Source organism: Oncorhynchus mykiss, chromosome 28 (assembly GCF_057628025.1).
Source record: "Oncorhynchus mykiss isolate SJ-2025 chromosome 28, ASM5762802v1, whole genome shotgun sequence".
In the NCBI taxonomy this organism is placed as follows: Eukaryota; Metazoa; Chordata; class Actinopteri; order Salmoniformes; family Salmonidae; genus Oncorhynchus; species Oncorhynchus mykiss.
In genome coordinates, this window is record NC_143049.1 from 6,829,181 (window position 1) to 6,847,178 (window position 17,998).

At 44.3% G+C, this 17,998-nt stretch overlaps 1 protein-coding gene across 1 annotated transcript in view; it reads right to left on the reverse strand.

The window, feature by feature from the left end:
- Positions 1–1,160: 1,160 nt before the first annotated feature.
- LOC110508394 (sterile alpha motif domain-containing protein 10) overlaps positions 1,161–17,998 on the reverse strand; it is a 107,278-nt gene continuing 90,440 nt past the window's right edge. Inside the window, exons 4-5 of the mRNA XM_021588899.3 lie at positions 7,031–7,171; positions 1,161–2,157 (exon numbers count right to left, since the gene is read on the reverse strand). Of these exons, the coding sequence (XP_021444574.2) occupies positions 2,135–2,157; positions 7,031–7,171 (164 nt within the window). The 3' untranslated portion in view covers positions 1,161–2,134. The remainder of the gene's footprint in view (positions 2,158–7,030; positions 7,172–17,998) is intronic.

The following is a 17,998-nucleotide window of genomic DNA, read 5'->3' on the forward strand; positions in this document are numbered from 1 at the left end:
GTGTGTGGAACATATCTTAGTGATCAGTTACAATACTGATCAATGAGAGAGAGAGAGAGAGAGAGAGAGAGAGAGAGAGAGAGACAGAGACAGAGAGAGAGAGACAGAGAGAGAGAGAGACAGAGACAGAGAGAGACAGAGACAGAGAGAGAGAGAGAGAGAGACAGAGACAGAGAGACAGAGAGAGAGAGACAGAGAGACAGGCTATCTGCACACTGCCCACAAAATGAGGTGGAAACTGAGCTGCACTTCCTAACCTCCTGCCCAATGTATGACCATATTAGAGACATATTTCCCTCAGATTACACAGATCCACAAAGAATTCGAAAACAAATCCAATTTTGATAAAATCCCATATCTACTGGGTGAAATTCCACAGTGTGCCATCACAGCAACAAGATTTGTGACCTGTTGCCACGAGAAAAGGGCAACCAGTGAAGAACACCATTGTAAATACAACCCATATTTATGCTTATTTATTTTATCTTGTGTCCTTTAACCATTTGTACATTGTTAAAACACTGTATATATATATATATATATAATATGACATTTGTAATGTCTTTATTGTTTTGAAACTTCTGTATGTGTAATGTTTGCTGTTAATTTTTATTGTTTATTTCACTTTATATATTATCTACCTCACTTGCTTTGGCAATGTTAACACATGTTTCCCATGCCAATAAAGCCCTTGAATTTAATTTAATTGAATTGAGAGAGAGAGCGAGAGAGAGAGAAACAGAGAGACAGAGAGAGAGAGACAGGGAGCGAGAGACAGAGAGAGAGAGAGAGAGACAGGGAGCGAGAGAGAGAAACAGAGAGAGAGAGAGAGAGACAGGGAGCGAGAGAGAGAGAGAGAGAGAGAGACACACAGAGAGAGAGAGACAGAGAAAACCAGCAGGATAGCCCTCAAGGACTAACGTTTTGTACTCCTGATATTAGGGGAAAATACACTAAATATACGTAGGATAAATATTATTTTTATACAATAGAGTTGTGACTACAGTATACTATTACTGCATCATGGGAGATGTAGATATTTGATTCATACTGCTAGAAAATAACCATTCCTTCTGGCCAGCTACACCCTGTACCGATGATGGCTTTATCAAATACAGCTATGGCTAAAACATTTACACCAAATCATAGCATGTTCTTTCAATTCCCTCTGTTGATAAAACACTAAATGTATAGAAAGATCTACATTATATTCAGCTCTACAGATTATATTACTCTAGAACGTTCAAATATATATGTTTGTCATAGACATGGTTCATCGACAGTACAAAGAGATGATCTGGGAGGTGACATTCTGTACATCGTCATGGCACAGCTTTATAGAAGAAAGGAAGAGAATATGCTTTGGGGAGAGGGTGCTCACGTAGGCAATGATGTACGTTATACTGTATGAATTAGATCTATCAAAACGATATACATATTCCAAAATGAAAATCCCGAGAGGAAAAGATACTCACAACCCTGTTCATAATGTATCATACAGAGACATTGACATCCGGTTTCCCATTTCCTTTCCACCCATCTTGGAATAAGCCACCCACTGTAATGTACCACATTGATTGATCAGTAATAGTTCTCATCCCAAAATGAAAGAAGAAGCCAAGAACCTCATGTAGTTATAATAATATAACTTTGATTTGACAAATTGATTTGTCTACAGTCACAGTCTGTGCTCTTTTATTCAGCAGTTCACTGTCTCTTTCTCTCCCACTCCGTCGCTCCTCGTTTAAACCAGTTTGGCCTTGTTGAATGGGAATCCTCCTTCAGTCTGTTTGTCATGTAGAAAATAGACTCTTCTCTCCCTCTCTTCCGTTCTCTCCCCTCTTCCGTTCTCTCCCCTCTTCCGTTCTCTCCCCTCTTCCGTTCTCTCCCCTCTTCCGTTCTCTCCCCTCTTCCGTTCTCTCCCCTCTTCCGTTCTCTCCCCTCTTCCGTTCTCTCCCCTCTTCCGTTCTCTCCCCTCTTCCGTTCTCTCCCCTCTTCCGTTCTCTCCCCTCTTCCGTTCTCTCCTTTTACAGCCCAGTTCTGCTGTCACATATCTGGAGTGAGCAGGTCCTACCATAGCTACTGGTGACGTATTGTTTCAGCGGAGGAGAAAGGGATCGAGAAAGGGATCGAGCTAAGAAAGGTTTCCGAAGGAGGCTGCAGGGAGAGAGAGAGATCGAGAGGCAAATTCATTATTTAGATATGGATAGAAGGAACAGTGGGGTTTGGGGTTAGATGGGCATCACTGGGTGTCTTTCACACCCTGATAGCCAATTCCAACACACACACCCAAATCCAGAACACCTGCCTCCGTATTACCTCTCTTCAAACTCTGTCTCATCTGTCAACAACCTGGTTGCATTGAGAATTGTTTCTGAAACAGGAGTCTGTAGAGTGTAACCTCAGGTTCAGGTAAAAACCATTCTCAAACTCATTGACCTCTATGAACGGTTGATTTCTGTGCCAACTACACTCTGCCTCAAATGACAACAAAGGACGCTGGGAAGACTATATTTCCTATCGGAGGAATGAAAAGCAACACCGGAGACATTTGGCATTTGAGTTATCCCCTGATATGGAGAGAGTAACAGCCACCTGTCTCTAAGACATGGCCAAATCTAACATGGCATTGGAATGAAACACCCTGAGATAGACACAGGGAGAGACTTGGTTAGCAGGTAGAGACAGAAAGGCAGACGGGATTGAGGAGGTGGCTTGAGATTGTTCAGGTAAAGAGGTACTTTCTCTCTGATATAAACACATCAGAGACTAGGGAGAAGAGACGAGAGAGAAAGCAGAGAGGCGGACGAAGGGATTTCCGGAGAAAATTTGTGTTTGAGTAAAAATGTCATGTTCTTTTTTAATTGCTGAGCCTGTCATGCTTTCTGCCTCAGTGAATTTACATTTCACCTGCAGTTCTGTTGAGCGTGCAGACAGACAGGCAGCTCACGGAACTGTGAACAGAACTCCACTTGGACACGGAACATCAGAACATATGAGAATATGAGAATGGCGCTGTATTACATAGCAGCCGTTTTAAAGGCTCCTGACCAATTCTGCTATTCTGTCTGTTTTCTTTTGTACATAATGTTTCTACCATCATTTCCGATGACGGTAAATAAATTATAGACATCAGAACAGTCAGTATCTGGTGTGACCACCATTTTCCTCTTGCAGCGCGACACATCTCCTTCACATAGAGTTGATCAGGCTGTGGCCTTTCTAGAAGTGGCACAGGGTTGACGGAGGGACAGGTCAAAATGTAGAATTTTGGCACTTTTGCAAGCCTTCATTCATATGATAAAATATTTATTGAATTCTCCATGTGGACTATATTTAAGGGCACTTCATTTAATATGATAAGGTTTTAAAATTCAATATTGGTGCACAATTTCTACTTCAAATATCAAAGGGATGCAAAAGGCCCTCTTTTCATGGAATGACCCAACAGAAGTTATAGGGGTCTGTGCTCAGGGTGATTACAGTGTTGTTGTGAGCGTCTGAACCCCCCACAGATAGATTCCTCTGCTGCTGCTGGAAGAGTCCAGAGGCTGGAAGCAGGGGGGGATGCAGCCCCGAGGATGAACATTGAATCAAACACACAACGTTTACTCAGTGCTTTTGTTTACAAACCTCTACCCATGCACACCTGGTGGTAAAGGTCTGGAGAGAAAAAGAAGTTAGAAGCAGAGGGAAAAAGAAGGAAGACAGAAAAGGTGAGAGAAGCAGAACCGAGAGTGTGGCATACATTTAAAAAACACTGGAGGTCAAATCTAAAAACAAGAAAGAGCCTCAGTAGTGTAAACAAACCCCAAGCTAGATCCATTCAGTCAAATCCTTGTACCTTAAAAACAGCCTCTCTTTAAGTAACACAGCAATCAATGTTAAATATCATGTTCATTTCTGTCAGATGAATCTGAAATTAGTGTATGATACGAGTCGCCAGGCTGAAATCCTCTGTTAAACCTACCACACTCAACTTTCCACCCTCCACTTTATCCCGTCCTCATCCCAACACTCACTATCTCCAACCCCTGACCCCTTTTCACCCCTCCCTCACCTACTTCCCCTTAACCCCGTCTCCACTTCCATCCCTAATCCCCTTTTCATCTCCTCTCCTCTCTACATCCTTCTACCACCTCTCTCCCTCACCTCTCCTCCCAACCACCCGCTTGGTTATCAGGTGTTTTATGAGGCCACTCAATTAGCTATCTGATAGGACACAGTCAATGCTTGTTGAACTGGAAATTAATAGAAATGTCCGACACAGCATTTTAACTCTCCCCTGTCTTTCTCTGTATCTCTCTCTCTTTGTCTCCCTCTCTCTCTGTCTTGCTCTTTCTCTCCCCCTGCATCTCTCCCCCTGCATCTCTTCCCCTGCATCTCTCTCTCTCTGTCTCCCTCTCTCTCTGTCTTGCTCTTTCTCTCCCCCTGTATCTCTCCACCTGCATCTCTTCCCCTGTATCTCTCTCTCTCTGTCTCCCTCTCTCTCTCCCTGTCTCTGTCTTGCTCCTTCTCTCCCCCTGTATCTCTCTCTGTCTCCTGTGAGTCAATCTAAGTAACATTACAAATAAATCCCCATCAAAATGTGTCAGTTTAAGATAGAGATATCTGTTTTGCATGGGCTGCGTCTCAATCTACCACATTAGCCTATGTCAGCCTTTGTCACTCCCTGACCATAGATGCCCTTGGTTCTCTATGGTGTTGTCGGTCAGGGTTTGACTAGGGGGTGTTCTAGTAAATGTATTTCTATGTTTGGGATTGAGTATGGTTCCCAATTAGAGGCAGCTGATTATTGTTGTCTCTAATTGGGGATCATCCTTAAGGTGTCCTTGTTCCCACCTGCTTTGTGGGATATTGTTTGTGTATGTGCTTGTTGCACTACGTTACTTCATTGCTTGTTTATTGTTTCTTTTAATAAAGATGTGAAACTCCGATCATGCTGCGCCTTGGTCCGTCCATTATAACAAACGTGACAGAATATCCCACCAAGCAAGGACCAAGCAGCGTGTTCATGAGGTAAAGGAGTTTTGGACATGGGAGGAGATCATGAGTGGATGCGAGACCCTACCTTGGCGGGAGTCAGGAAGGACAGTAACGACGCCGGGGGCCGCGACCACAGAAACTACAAGATTTTTGGGGGTGGCACATGGAGCTGTTGGCTGAGAAGCGGAGACTGCAAGAGCCCGAAAGGCAGACAGTGGAGGAATTCAATGAGGGATACTGGAGAGAGGTGGAGGCGAGGAGTAGGCTGCAGCACAGGCGTGCTGAAGAGCTTGTCATCAGTCCGGTGCCACAGAAACCCCAAAGTTCTTTTGGGGGGGGGGGGGGGTACATGGAGCTGGTGGCGGAGTAGAGGGAAGAGCCAGAGACCGTCAGGGAGACGATGGAGAAGTTGTGGGGGAGAGAGAGAGAGAGGAGAGAGATGTTGGTCAAGTGTGTTCTGCTCAACATTCGACCTGAGGAGCCTGTCAGCAGTCTGGTGAAACCTGTGCCGGCTCCACGCTCCAGGCCTCCAGTGCGCCTCCCCAGTCCGGTACATCCTGTGCCGGCTCCCCGCACTCGCCCTGAAGTGCGTGTCAACAGTCCGGTGCCACCTGTGCCGGCTCCACGCACCAGGCCTCCAGTGCACCTCCCCAGTCCGGTACGTCCTGTGCCAACACCCCACACTCGCCCTGAAGTGCGTGTCACTAGTCCGGTGCCACCTGTGCCGGTTCCACACACTAGGCCCCCAGTGCGCCTCCCCAGCCCAGTACGTCCTGTGCCGGCTCCCCGCCCTCGTCCTGATGTGTGTGTCAACAGTTCCGGTGCCACATGTACCGGCTCCACGCACTAGGCTTCTATTGCGCCTCCCAAGCCCAGAGCATCCTGTGCCGGCTCCCCGCACTCGCCCTGAAGTGCGTGTCAACAGTCCGGTGCCACCTGTGCCGGCTCCACGCACCAGGCCTCCAGTGCGCCTCCCCAACAACGGGACATCCTGTGCCAGCTCCCCGCACCCTTCCTAAAGTGCGTGTCAACAGTCCGGTGCCACCTGTGCCGGTTCCACACACTAGGCCCCCAGTGCGCCTCCCCAGCCCAGTACGTCCTGTGCCGGCTCCCCGCCCTCGCCCTGATGTGTGTGTCAACAGTTCCGGTGCCACATGTACCGGCTCCACGCACTAGGCTTCTATTGCGCCTCCCAAGCCCAGAGCATCCTGTGCCGGCTCCACGCACTCGACCTGAGGAGCGTGTCATCAGTCCGATGCCCAGTCCAGGCACGGTGACCAGTCTCGCTCCAAGAATGGAGCGTTCCTCTGCGCCGATGTCCAGGCACAGTGTCCAGTCCAGCTACAAGGCCGGAGCCTTCCTCTGCGCCGATGCCCAGTCCAGGCACGGCATTCAGCCCGGCACCATCGCCGGATCCGGGTTCTGGGCGGGGGTTACGACCCGCACCAGAGCCGCCATCAACATCAGTCATCCCCCCCATTTGGTTTCAGGTTTTGCAGGGGTACTGTCACACCCTGACCATAGAGAGCCCTTGGTTCTCTATGGTGTTGTCGGTCAGGGTTTGACTAGGGGGTGTTCTAGTCAATTTATGTTTGGGATTGAGTATGGTTCCCAATTAGAGGCAGCTGATTATTGTTGTCTCTAATTGGGGATCATCCTTAAGGTGTCCTTGTTCCCACCTGCTTTGTGGGATATTGTTTGTGTATGTGCTTGTTGCACTACGTTACTTCACGTTTCGTTGCTTGTTTGTTTTTGTTGAGAAGTTTCACTTTTAATAAATAAAGATGTGGAACTCCGATCACGCAGCACCTTGGTCCTAAAATTCACAAGCAAATAGCTAAATGATACATGGTATAACCATCTTAAAACATTCCATATGATAGCTCAGTAGAACCTGTGTACAATGTCCGGCATTGGACAGATCTGGCTACGGACATTCACCATGTGGAAAAAACATTAAGCACACCTTTCCATGACAGTCTGACCAGGTGAATGCAGGTGAATGGATCACTCACTCACCTCACCTCACCTCACCTCACCTCACCTCTGCTGAGCAGCTGCAGGTTGCGGACCTCTTCTCTGACTTGTAGCTGAAGGACCTGCTGTAGAACCTCCTGTCTCAGTGTCTCCTGGACGATGCCCATCCTCTCCAACTTCTCCCCGTTCAACCTCAGCAATGCGCGACCTGGAGGGAGAGCGGTGAGGGAAGAAAGAGAGATGGAGAGAGACTGTTAGAACAGGTGTAGCACATGGGGATCGCTGATTACAATCTCTCAAGACATGGTTTCAGAAAGGTAGTGATAATTTGTCATGCAGTACGGACAGTGGCTCAACTTACCCTGTCCCGTGGCTCAAGCTACACCACACCTGGGTGGTGCCAAGAGACCACTTTCTTTGGACAAGCTATGTTTTCAAAACTGTAATGTTTACATGAATTCTGATTACTTCCAGGGATACACAACATCCTGAAATATATGTATATATCTTTGTTAGAAAGAATACTATATTTCCCTTGATGGAGTGATTCTGAATGTATAAAATGGCTCAACCTACCCCTCTCCCCTACGGCTTGACTAGAGGTAACTGCCAAAATAAAGGAGCAAATGAGGGATACAAAGTACAGTGGGGCAAAAAAAGTATTTAGTCAGCCACCAATTGTGCAAGTTCTCCCACTTAAAAAGATGAGAGAGGCCTGTACATTTTCATCATAGGTACACTTCAACTATGACAGACAAAATGAGAAAAAAGAATCCAGAAAATCACATTTTTTATGAATTTATTTGCAAATTATGGTGGAAAATAAGTATTGTAGAATCTATGCCAAGGTGCATTGAAGCTGTTCTGGCTCGTGGTGGCACAACGCCCTACTAAGACACTTGTAGAATCTATGCCAAGGTGCATTGAAGCTGTTCTGGCTCGTGGTGGCACAACGCCCTACTAAGACACTTTATGCTGGTGTTTCCTTTATTTTGGCAGTTACCTGTTGTTGGGCCCAAGCTTGCTGTACAATATTGAAACCGATTCAGTCTTTCTACAAACATGCTTTGAAGGTGCTTGATAAAAACTCCAATATCCAACACCATTGTAACATCCTCAGAAAGCATGAGCTGGCCTTCCGAGTTGCGCAGTTGTCTAAGGCACTGCATCGCAGTGCTAGCTGTGCCACTAGAGATTCTGGGTTAAGTGGGCAATGTGTCAAGAAGCAGTGTTTGTTGGGTTGTGTTTCAGAAGACGCACGGCTCTCATCCTTTGCCTCTCCCGAGTCCGTATGGGAGTTGCAGCAATGAGACAAGACTGTAACTACCAATTGGATACCTACGGAATTGGGGAGAAAAAAGGGTCCAAAATAAATAAATAAAACATAATAAAAAGAAAGCATGAGCTCGTGATCTGGGAAAGTCTTGTGAAATACACAGACGCATGTCTTGTTTTCAAGATCCTATTTGGCCTAGCTCCCCCTCCACTTAGTGCCTTTATCAAGCAGAACATCCATGGCAGCAGATCCACAAGGTCTGTCATGAGAGGTGATGGATACTGTAGTTCCCAATAAGGAAAAGCACCTTCAGTCTGTGAGAGCTTCCCATGTCTCTCACACACTGCCGTCAGACACAGGTACCTGCGCTTACCTTCCGCGTTTTCACAAAGAACTCAAAAAGACATGGCTAAAGGACAATCAGGTGTGTGAACACAATCTATAGCTGTTAATAATAGCTGCTTTCCATGTTGTTTGTTGCCCGTAGCTTGTGAGGTGTGTAGACATTGTCTTTTTGTTTGATTGCTTTTTATGTTATTGCTGTCTGTCTGCATGCTACTGTACGTATCGGATCGTCAAAAGACACATCTCAAAACATATAAATGAGCTGACCACAATCAATTTCAATAGAAAGTTTGAAAAAACAGATATGATTCTGCAACCATGAACAGGAATTTTAAGCCAGACAAATGAGTTTGGGGTCTAAAATGATGAAATATTAAAGCTTTAAACATCTCACTTAAAAGCTTCACTCATAAGTTATACTTCAACCCAAAATGGTTATCCAGTAGATAATTCAAAAAGGCTCATCCTTTGTTAAAAAAAATAGCTTTTTGGCAATTAACAGATTAAAAATTCTAATTTATGACTAATCAAAAACTCGTCTGCCTGCCATATATTACAGATACACATTGGCTGAAAGGAACTGGTATGAAATGAAATATATACCAGTTTCATTTCAGGACAAACGACGTTGACAGCTGAGCCACACAGGTTGCAGAATAAATGGGAAGAGATTTTCGATGTACCAATTCCATGGCACATGAACTGGTAAAAAAACAACACTTTTGAGTTTTTCTCTTTAAATGATTATACACAATTCTTGCCATCAACAGAGTGCTGTATATATGTTGCATACAACCATCTCAGCTCTGTAGATTTTGTTGTGAAGACACAGAATCACTGATAATTTGTTCTGGTATTGCCCCTATGTAGCATGTTTCTGCTCACAGGTTCAGGAATGGTTCAAAAATCACAACGTTCACTTAAAATGAACCTTACAAATAGCAGTGTTGGGCGATCTGGAAAGCCATAGTCAGTCAATAAATAATATAATACTACTGGTAGGAAAGGTTTTCATCTTTGGCTCACAATCTGTGGATCTGTGGATTTGTGGATACCGATTAGAAAGGTTCAAAATGTATGTGAAACATCACAGCACAATTGAAAAATATATGGCACATGGAAACCAAACGAGGGTGGTCTATGGTGATAGGTGGGATGGGCTGAGAGTGGCTGAGGGCTGGGGTTAAAGAGCTGAGGTCTATGGTGATAGGTGGGATGGGCTGAGAGTGGCTGAGGGCTGGGGTTAAAGAGCTGATGTCTATGGTGATAGGTGGGATGGGCTGAGAGAGGCTAAGGGCTAGGGTTAAAGAGCTGAGGTCTATGGTGATAGGTGGGATGGGCTGAGAGAGGCTGAGGGGGTGGGATTGAAGAGCTGAGGTCTATGGTGATAGGTGGGATTGACTGAGAGTGCCTGAGGGGCGGGTTTAAAGAGCTGATGCTTGGTATTGTATTATTGTCATGTGACTGCTTATATAAAAGTACCATGTATGTCAAATGTGTAGGTGGAATGTATGTATATGTAGCAGAATGTGTAGGTGGAATGTATGTATATGTAGCAGAATGTGTAGGTGGAATGTCTGTATATGTAGCAGAATGTGTAGGTGGAATGTCTGTATATGTAGCAGAATGTGTATGTGGAATGTATGTATATGTAGCAGAATGTGTAGGTGGAATGTCTGTATATGTAGCAGAATGTGTAGGTGGAATGTCTGTATATGTAGCAGAATGTGTAGGTGGAATGTATGTATATGTAGCAGAATGTGTAGGTGGAATGTCTGTATATGTAGCAGAATGTGTAGGTGGAATGTCTGTATATGTAGCAGAATGTGTAGGTGGAATGTATGTATATGTAGCAGAATGTGTATGTGGAATGTATGTATATGTAGCAGAATGTGTATGTGGAATGTATGTATATGTAGCAGAATGTGTAGGTGGAATGTATGTATATGTAACAGAATGTGTAGGTGGAATGTATGTATATGTAGCAGAATGTGTAGGTGGAATATATGTATATGTAGCAGAATGTGTAGGTGGAATGTATGTATATGTAGCAGAATGTGTAGGTGGAATGTCTGTATATGTAGCAGAATGTGTAGGTGGAATGTCTGTATATGTAGCAGAATGTGTAGGTGGAATGTCTGTATATGTAGCAGAATGTGTAGGTGGAATGTATGTATATGTAACAGAATGTGTAGGTGGAATGTATGTATATGTAGCAGAATGTGTAGGTGGAATGTATGTATATGTAGCAGAATGTGTAGGTGGAATGTCTGTATATGTAACAGAATGTGTAGGTGGAATGTCTGTATATGTAGCAGAATGTGTAGGTGGAATATATGTATATGTAGCAGAAAAGCTGTAAAAGAACACACCAGATATGTGTCCTCTGAAGAGGGGGGTTAATAAAATACCAAATAAAAAGTGTTGCTTATCATTCGTTGCTCATTGTCTGTCTGTGTTGACATTTTCATTATTTTTAATAACCTGCCAAGGGACTCCAGTCGAAAATGAGCTGGCTGGATGTGTGAAACGCACTCCTCAGCCTGAATTTTCCCCACTTGCACTGCCAAATCGATAGTTTTTCTGTGGTGCTGACTGGCAAGAAGCTTTCGGAGGGCAGTCTTGTGTGCTAGCATGGCAGAGGTCCTGGGTTTGAGCCTCAGTACCAGAATCAGGAGGAATTGCGTGACATTTGTAATGTAGGCAGTGCTTTTCCTTTGTGTGTGTAATGGAGTACAGATGCATGTGCTGTCTGTCTGTGTGTGTGTGTGTGTGTGTGTGTCTCTCTCTGTCTCTCTCGGCCCTAACCCATCTGGACAAGAGGAATACCTATGTGAGAATGCTGTACATCGACTACAGCTCAGCATAGTACCCTCCAAACTCGTGTGTGTGTGTGTGTATATGCTGTTATTCCTGCTGATTTATAGCTAGGCGTTAACTGTGTCTTCTCTGCTTTACCCACGAGTCGTTGAATTAATGACAGCGAGCAGGACAGCTCAGTGATGTTTATTCAGCCAGATGATTTACTGAGGGTGTCTCAAATAGAACACCAAGGTGTTGGACTCCCAGGGCCACACACATTTAACATACCATTAATCACAGTAAGCATCCGCTTTACACGGGGAGAGAGAGGGGATGACAAACACACACACAGAAACCAGAGACGACACATGCGTTATGCACACTTCCCGAACGGTAGGGATTGTCCTTCAATCATTGAGAGTGCAGGAATCCATTGACATAGGGCAAAAACCCAGCATAGACACACACAGTCATCCACACACGTAGTCACAGGCACACACACATAGTTGCACGCTGGCTTGCGAGCAAGTGACAATACAAAACAAAAACAAGCCTCTGATCTCAGAGCTGGCAGATACATCCAACTCATCTCTTCTCTCCCTCCCTCCATACCTAGTATAGAAGTTATCAGGCTAGTTGATAAGATTTCTGTGTTATCCACCACTCTCTCTGTCTTATCTCCCTTTACACTGGACAAGGCATTGGGTATCCCCTTGATGACATCACTTACACCAGCTGTCAGCGTTATACACAAGCAACACAGGTAGCCTTTTACTGTTCTACTAACACTCATTCTATAAGGGACGAGAGAGAGAGAGAGAGAGAGAGAGAGAGAGAGAGAGAGAGAGAGAGAGAGAGAGAGAGAGAGAGAGAGAGAGAGAGAGAGAGAGAGAGAGAGAGAGAGAGAGAGAGAGAGAGAGAGAGAGAGAGAGAGAGAGAGAGAGAGAGAGAGAGAGAGAGAGAGAGAGAGAGAGAGAGAGAGAGAGAGAGAGAGAGAGAGAGAGAGAGAGAGAGAGAGAGAGAGAGTGTGTGTGTGTGCGTCAGGGGCGTTGTTCCTGCTCTATGTCCATGTGAGGGATTGTGTTCCTCTTTAAACTACGTATTTTCTGAGTTTAGGTGATTTCAGCCCACACACACACCTCTCTGTGCAACCCTCTCCCTCCCACCCCAACCAGTGGGTCTCTCCTTCCTGCCCCCAGAAACGAGGTGCCCTAGAAAAGCGCTGCCCTTGGTTCCTTTGTGTACAAATGAGACAAAGCAGATGAAAGAGCTCCAATCCAATTCCCCTCCGACATAATTAATACAGAGCCTAATAATGGCCTTCAGGGCATAGCCCTCAAATAGAAGGAGTAGAGAGAAGGGAAAAGAACACTAGATAGAAGCCTTGTCCCACTAAAACAGGGCCTTTTGCGTCCTTTGATATTTTAAGTAGAAATTGTGCACCAATATTGAATTTAAGCCTGTTATATTAAATTGAGTGCCCTTTAATACAGACCACATGGATAATTCAATAAATCTGGAAAACTGAGCGGGTCCCTATACTTCTTCCAATTGGCCTAGTGTCGTCCGGGTTAGGGAGGGTTTGGTCGGTAGGGATATCCTTGTCTCATTGCACACCAGCGACTCCTGTGGCGGGCCGGGCGCAGTGCACGCTGACCAGGTCGCCAGGTGCACAGTGTTTCCTCCGACACATGGCTGGCTTCCAGGTTGGATGCACTCTGTGTTAAAAAGCAGTGAGGCTTGGTTGGGTTGTGTTTGGGAGGATGCATGGCTTTCGACCTTCGTCTCTACCGTGCCCGGACGGGAGTTGTAGCGATGAGACAAGATAGTAATTACTAACAATTGGAAACCATGAATTTGGGGAGAAAAAGGGGGGTCATGTAATCCACAAAAAATGACACTTAACTACAAATTCAAGAGATCATAAAATGCCCTGTGTGGCAGCTTCATACAATATCAAACCAGTTGGCCCCTCCCTAAGGCCTACAGATGTCGGATCTTAATTTGACCAGTTTCATCAGGAGTGAAATAATCCTGCAGCAGGAGGATTCGATTATACAAATGTAAAAAAGGGATCATTCCTAACGGGAAATTCGTTTTCATAGGCTACAGTAGGATGTAGTTTATGTCTGAGATCTAGTGATAAATTCACTGAAAACCTGCAGTTTTCTGTCTATGTAAATCATGAGGATCATTTGAATTTCCTGCAGTGCAGCAAAAATGCTCTGCAATGACAGAATGATCAAATTAAGATATGACATTTGTAGCCTACTGTACATAAACTACTGTCTGGTTTGAAATGTTTTTGACTGAGTCCGAATCCATGCCCCTGGGTTCGTAGGCCTATCACACACACACAAACACGCACACTGATTCTGTACATCAGGGGTGTCGAACGTATTTCCCTGCGGGCCACAATCAAAGTCTGGGGTGCCGCACTTAAAATGTGTTACATTTCCTCGCCCTCCAAATGAGCTAAAAATAGTTACAATCACTTTTGGAATTTTCTATGCTCCTTGACTCCCTAGCTTTCGTTTAGATGACTATTAGCAAGCTGGACAGATAGAAGAGACTATAAATAAATGTTCATTATCATTTCTACACAGTATCAATTTCTTTTAAGTCATTTTAATGTCAGTTTCCAGATTTTTTGTTGTTTGCTGTTTACTCAACCACCTTCTACGGGCATTGAGTTTGACACGTGCTGTACATGATTCTGTCACAGACGGAGTGTGAAAATGTAAATCTCACCAGGCCATGCGGAGGTTTGGTTAGTGCAAGACAGGCGGATTCTGACTTGGCTGGGGATGTGCTTGGTAGTTAGCCAGATTGTATAGGTTTCTGCTACTTCAAATTAATACATCTCTGTCAGTTATAGCAGGCCTATCTGCATAGTTACAGAGCTTTCAGAAAGTATTCATACCCCTTGACTCATTCCACATTCTGTTGAGTTAAAGCCTGAATTCAAAAGAGATTTAAAAAAAAATGTATTCTCATCCATCTACATATAATACCCCATAATGATAAAGCAACAAACAATGTTTAAAACATTTTGCACATTTATTGAAAATGAAATACAGAATACATAAGTATTCACACCCCTGAGTCAGTACATGTTAGAATCACCTTTAGCAGTGATTACAGTGAGTCTGTCAGGGTAAGTCTGGAAGAGCTTTTTTTTTTGTTGATCATTGCTACACAGACATTTTCAAGTCTTGCCATAGATTTTCAAACGGATTTAAGTCAAAAATGTAAGTACGCCATTCAGGATCATTAAATGTTGTAAGAAACTTCAGTTTATTTTTGGCCTTATGTTTAAGGTTGATGTCCTGCTGAAAGGTCTCCCAGTGTCTGTTGGAAAGCAGACTGAACCAGATTTTCCTCTAGGATTTTGACTGTGGTTAGCTCTATTCCGTTTCTTTTTATCCTAAAAAAATCCCTAGTCCTTGCCGATGACAAGCATACCCATAACATGATGCACCCACCATCATGCTTGAAAATTTAAAAAGTTGTTTTACTTTAGTGCCTTATTGCAAACAGGATGCATGTTTTGGAATAATGTTATTCTGCACAGGCTTCCTTCTTTTCACTCATTTAGGTGGGTATTGTAGAGTAGCTCCAATGTTGTTGATCCAGTCTCGGTTTTCTCTACCACCAGTAGCAACTAACAACTCATGTAGGCTACCACCAGAAGCAAATAACAACCCATGTAGACTACCACCAGTAACAACTAATAACCCATGTAGGATACCACCAGTAACAACTCATGTAGCCCACCAGTAACAACTAACAACCCATGTAGGATACCACCAGTAGCAAGTAACAACCCATGTAGGATACCACCAGTAGCAAGTAACAACCCATGTAGGCCACCATCAGTAACAAGTAACAACCCATGTAGACTACCACCAGTAACAACTAACAACCCATGTAGGCTACCACCTGTAGCAACCAACAACCCACGTAGGGTACCACCAGTAACAACTAACAACATATATAGACCACCAGTAACAACTAACAACATATATAGACGACCAGTAGCAACTAACAACCCATGTAGGCCACCAGTAACAACTAACAACCCATGTAGGATAGCACCAGTAATAACTAACAACCCATGTAGGCTACCACCAGTAACAACTAACAACCCATGTCTACTACCACCAGTAACAACTAACAACCCATGTAGACTACCACCAGTAACAACTAACAACCCATGTAGACTCCCACAAGTAACAACCCATGTAGGATACCACCAGTAACAACTAACAACCCACGTAGACTACCAGTAACAACTAACAACCCATGTAGGCTACCACCAGTAACAACTAACAACCGATGTAGGCTACCACCAGTAACAACTAACAACCCACATAGACTACCAGTAGCAACTAACAACCCATTTAGACTACCACCAGTAACAACTAACAACCCATGTAGACCACCCGTAACAACTAATCACTAACAACCCATGTAGACCACCAGTAGCAACCAACAACCCATGTAGACCACCCGTAACAACTAACCACTAACAACCTATGTAGACCACCAGAAACAACTAATAACCCATGTAGACCACCAGTAACAACTAACAACCCATGTAGGATACCACCAGTAACAACTAACAACCCATGTACGCTACCACCAGTAACAACTAACAGCCCATGTAGACTACCAACAGTAACAACTAACAACCCAAGTAGAATACCACCAGTAGCAACTAACAACCTATGTAGGCTACCACCAGTAACAACTAACGACCCATGTAGGATACCACCAGTAACAACTAACAACCCATGTGGACTACAACCAGTAGCAATTAACAACCCATTTAGACCACCAGTAGCAACTAACAACCCATGAAGGATACCACCAGTAACAACTAACAACCCATGTAGGCTACCACCAGTAACAACTAACAACCCATTTAGACTACCACCAGTAACAACTAACAACCCATGTACGCTACCGCCAGTAACAACTAACAACCCATGTAGACTACAACCAGTAGCAACTAACAACCCAGGTAGGCCTCCACCAGTAACAACAAACAACCCATGTAGGCTAACACCAGTAACAACTAACAACCCACAAAGACTACCAGTATTAACCAACAACCCATGTAGACTACCACCAGTAGCAACTAACAACCCATGTAGGATACCACCAGTAACAGCCAACAACCCATGTAGACTACCAACAGTAACAACTAACAGCCCATGTAGGCTACCACCAGTAACAACTAACAGCCCATGTAGACCACCAGTAACAACTAACAACACATGTAGACCATCAGTAACAACTAACAACCCATGTAGGATACCACCAGTAACAACTAACAACCCATGTACGCTACCGCCAGTAACAACTAACAGCCCATGTAGACTACCAACAGCAACAACTAACAACCCATGTAGACTACCAACAGCAACAACTAACAACCCATGTAGACTACCAACAGTAACAACTAACAACCCATGTAGACTACAACCAGTAGCAACTAACAACCCAGGTAGGCCTCCACCAGTAACAACAAACAACCCATGTAGGCTACCACCAGTAACAACTAACAACCCACAAAGACTACCAGTATTAACCAACAACCCATGTAGACTACCACCAGTAGCAATTAACAACCCATGTAGGATACCACCAGTAACAGCCAACAACCCATGTAGACTACCAACAGTAACAACTAACAGCCCATGTAGGCTACCACCAGTAACAACTAACAGCCCATGTAGGCTACCACCAGTAACAACTAACAACCCATGTAGACTACCACCAGTAACAACTAACAACCCATATAGGCTACCACCAGTAACAACTAACAACCCATATAGGCTACCACCAGTAACAACTAACAACCCATGTAGGATACCACCAGTAACAACTAACAACCCATGTAGGCTACCACCAGTAACAACTAACAACCCATGTAGACTACCACAAGTAGCAACCAACAACCCATGTAGGCTACCACCAGTAACAACTAACAACCCATGTAGGATAGCACCAGTAACAACTAGCAACCCATGTAGACCACCAGTAACAACTAACAACCCATGTAGACTACCAGCAGTAACAACTAACAACCCATGTAGGATACCACCAGTAACAACCCATATAGACCACCAGTAACAACTAACAACCCATGTAGGCTAACACCAGTAACAACTAACAACCCATGTAGGCTACCACCAGTAACAACCATCAACCCATGTAGGATAGCACCAGTAACAACTAACAACCCATGTAGACGACCACCAGTAACAACTAACAACCCATGTAGGCTACCACCAGTAACAACCATCAACCCATGTAGGATAGCACCAGTAACAACTAACAACCTATGTAGACGACCACCAGTAACAACTAACAACCCATGTAGGATACTACCAGTAACACCTAACAAACCATAAAGACCCCCAGTAACAAATAACAACCCATGTAGACCACCAGTAACTAACACATGTAGGCTACCACCAGTAACAACTAACAACCCATGTAGGCTACCACCAGTAACAACTAACAACCCATATAGGCTACCACCAGTAACAACTAACAACCCATATAGGCTACCACCAGTAACAACTAACAACCCATGTAGGA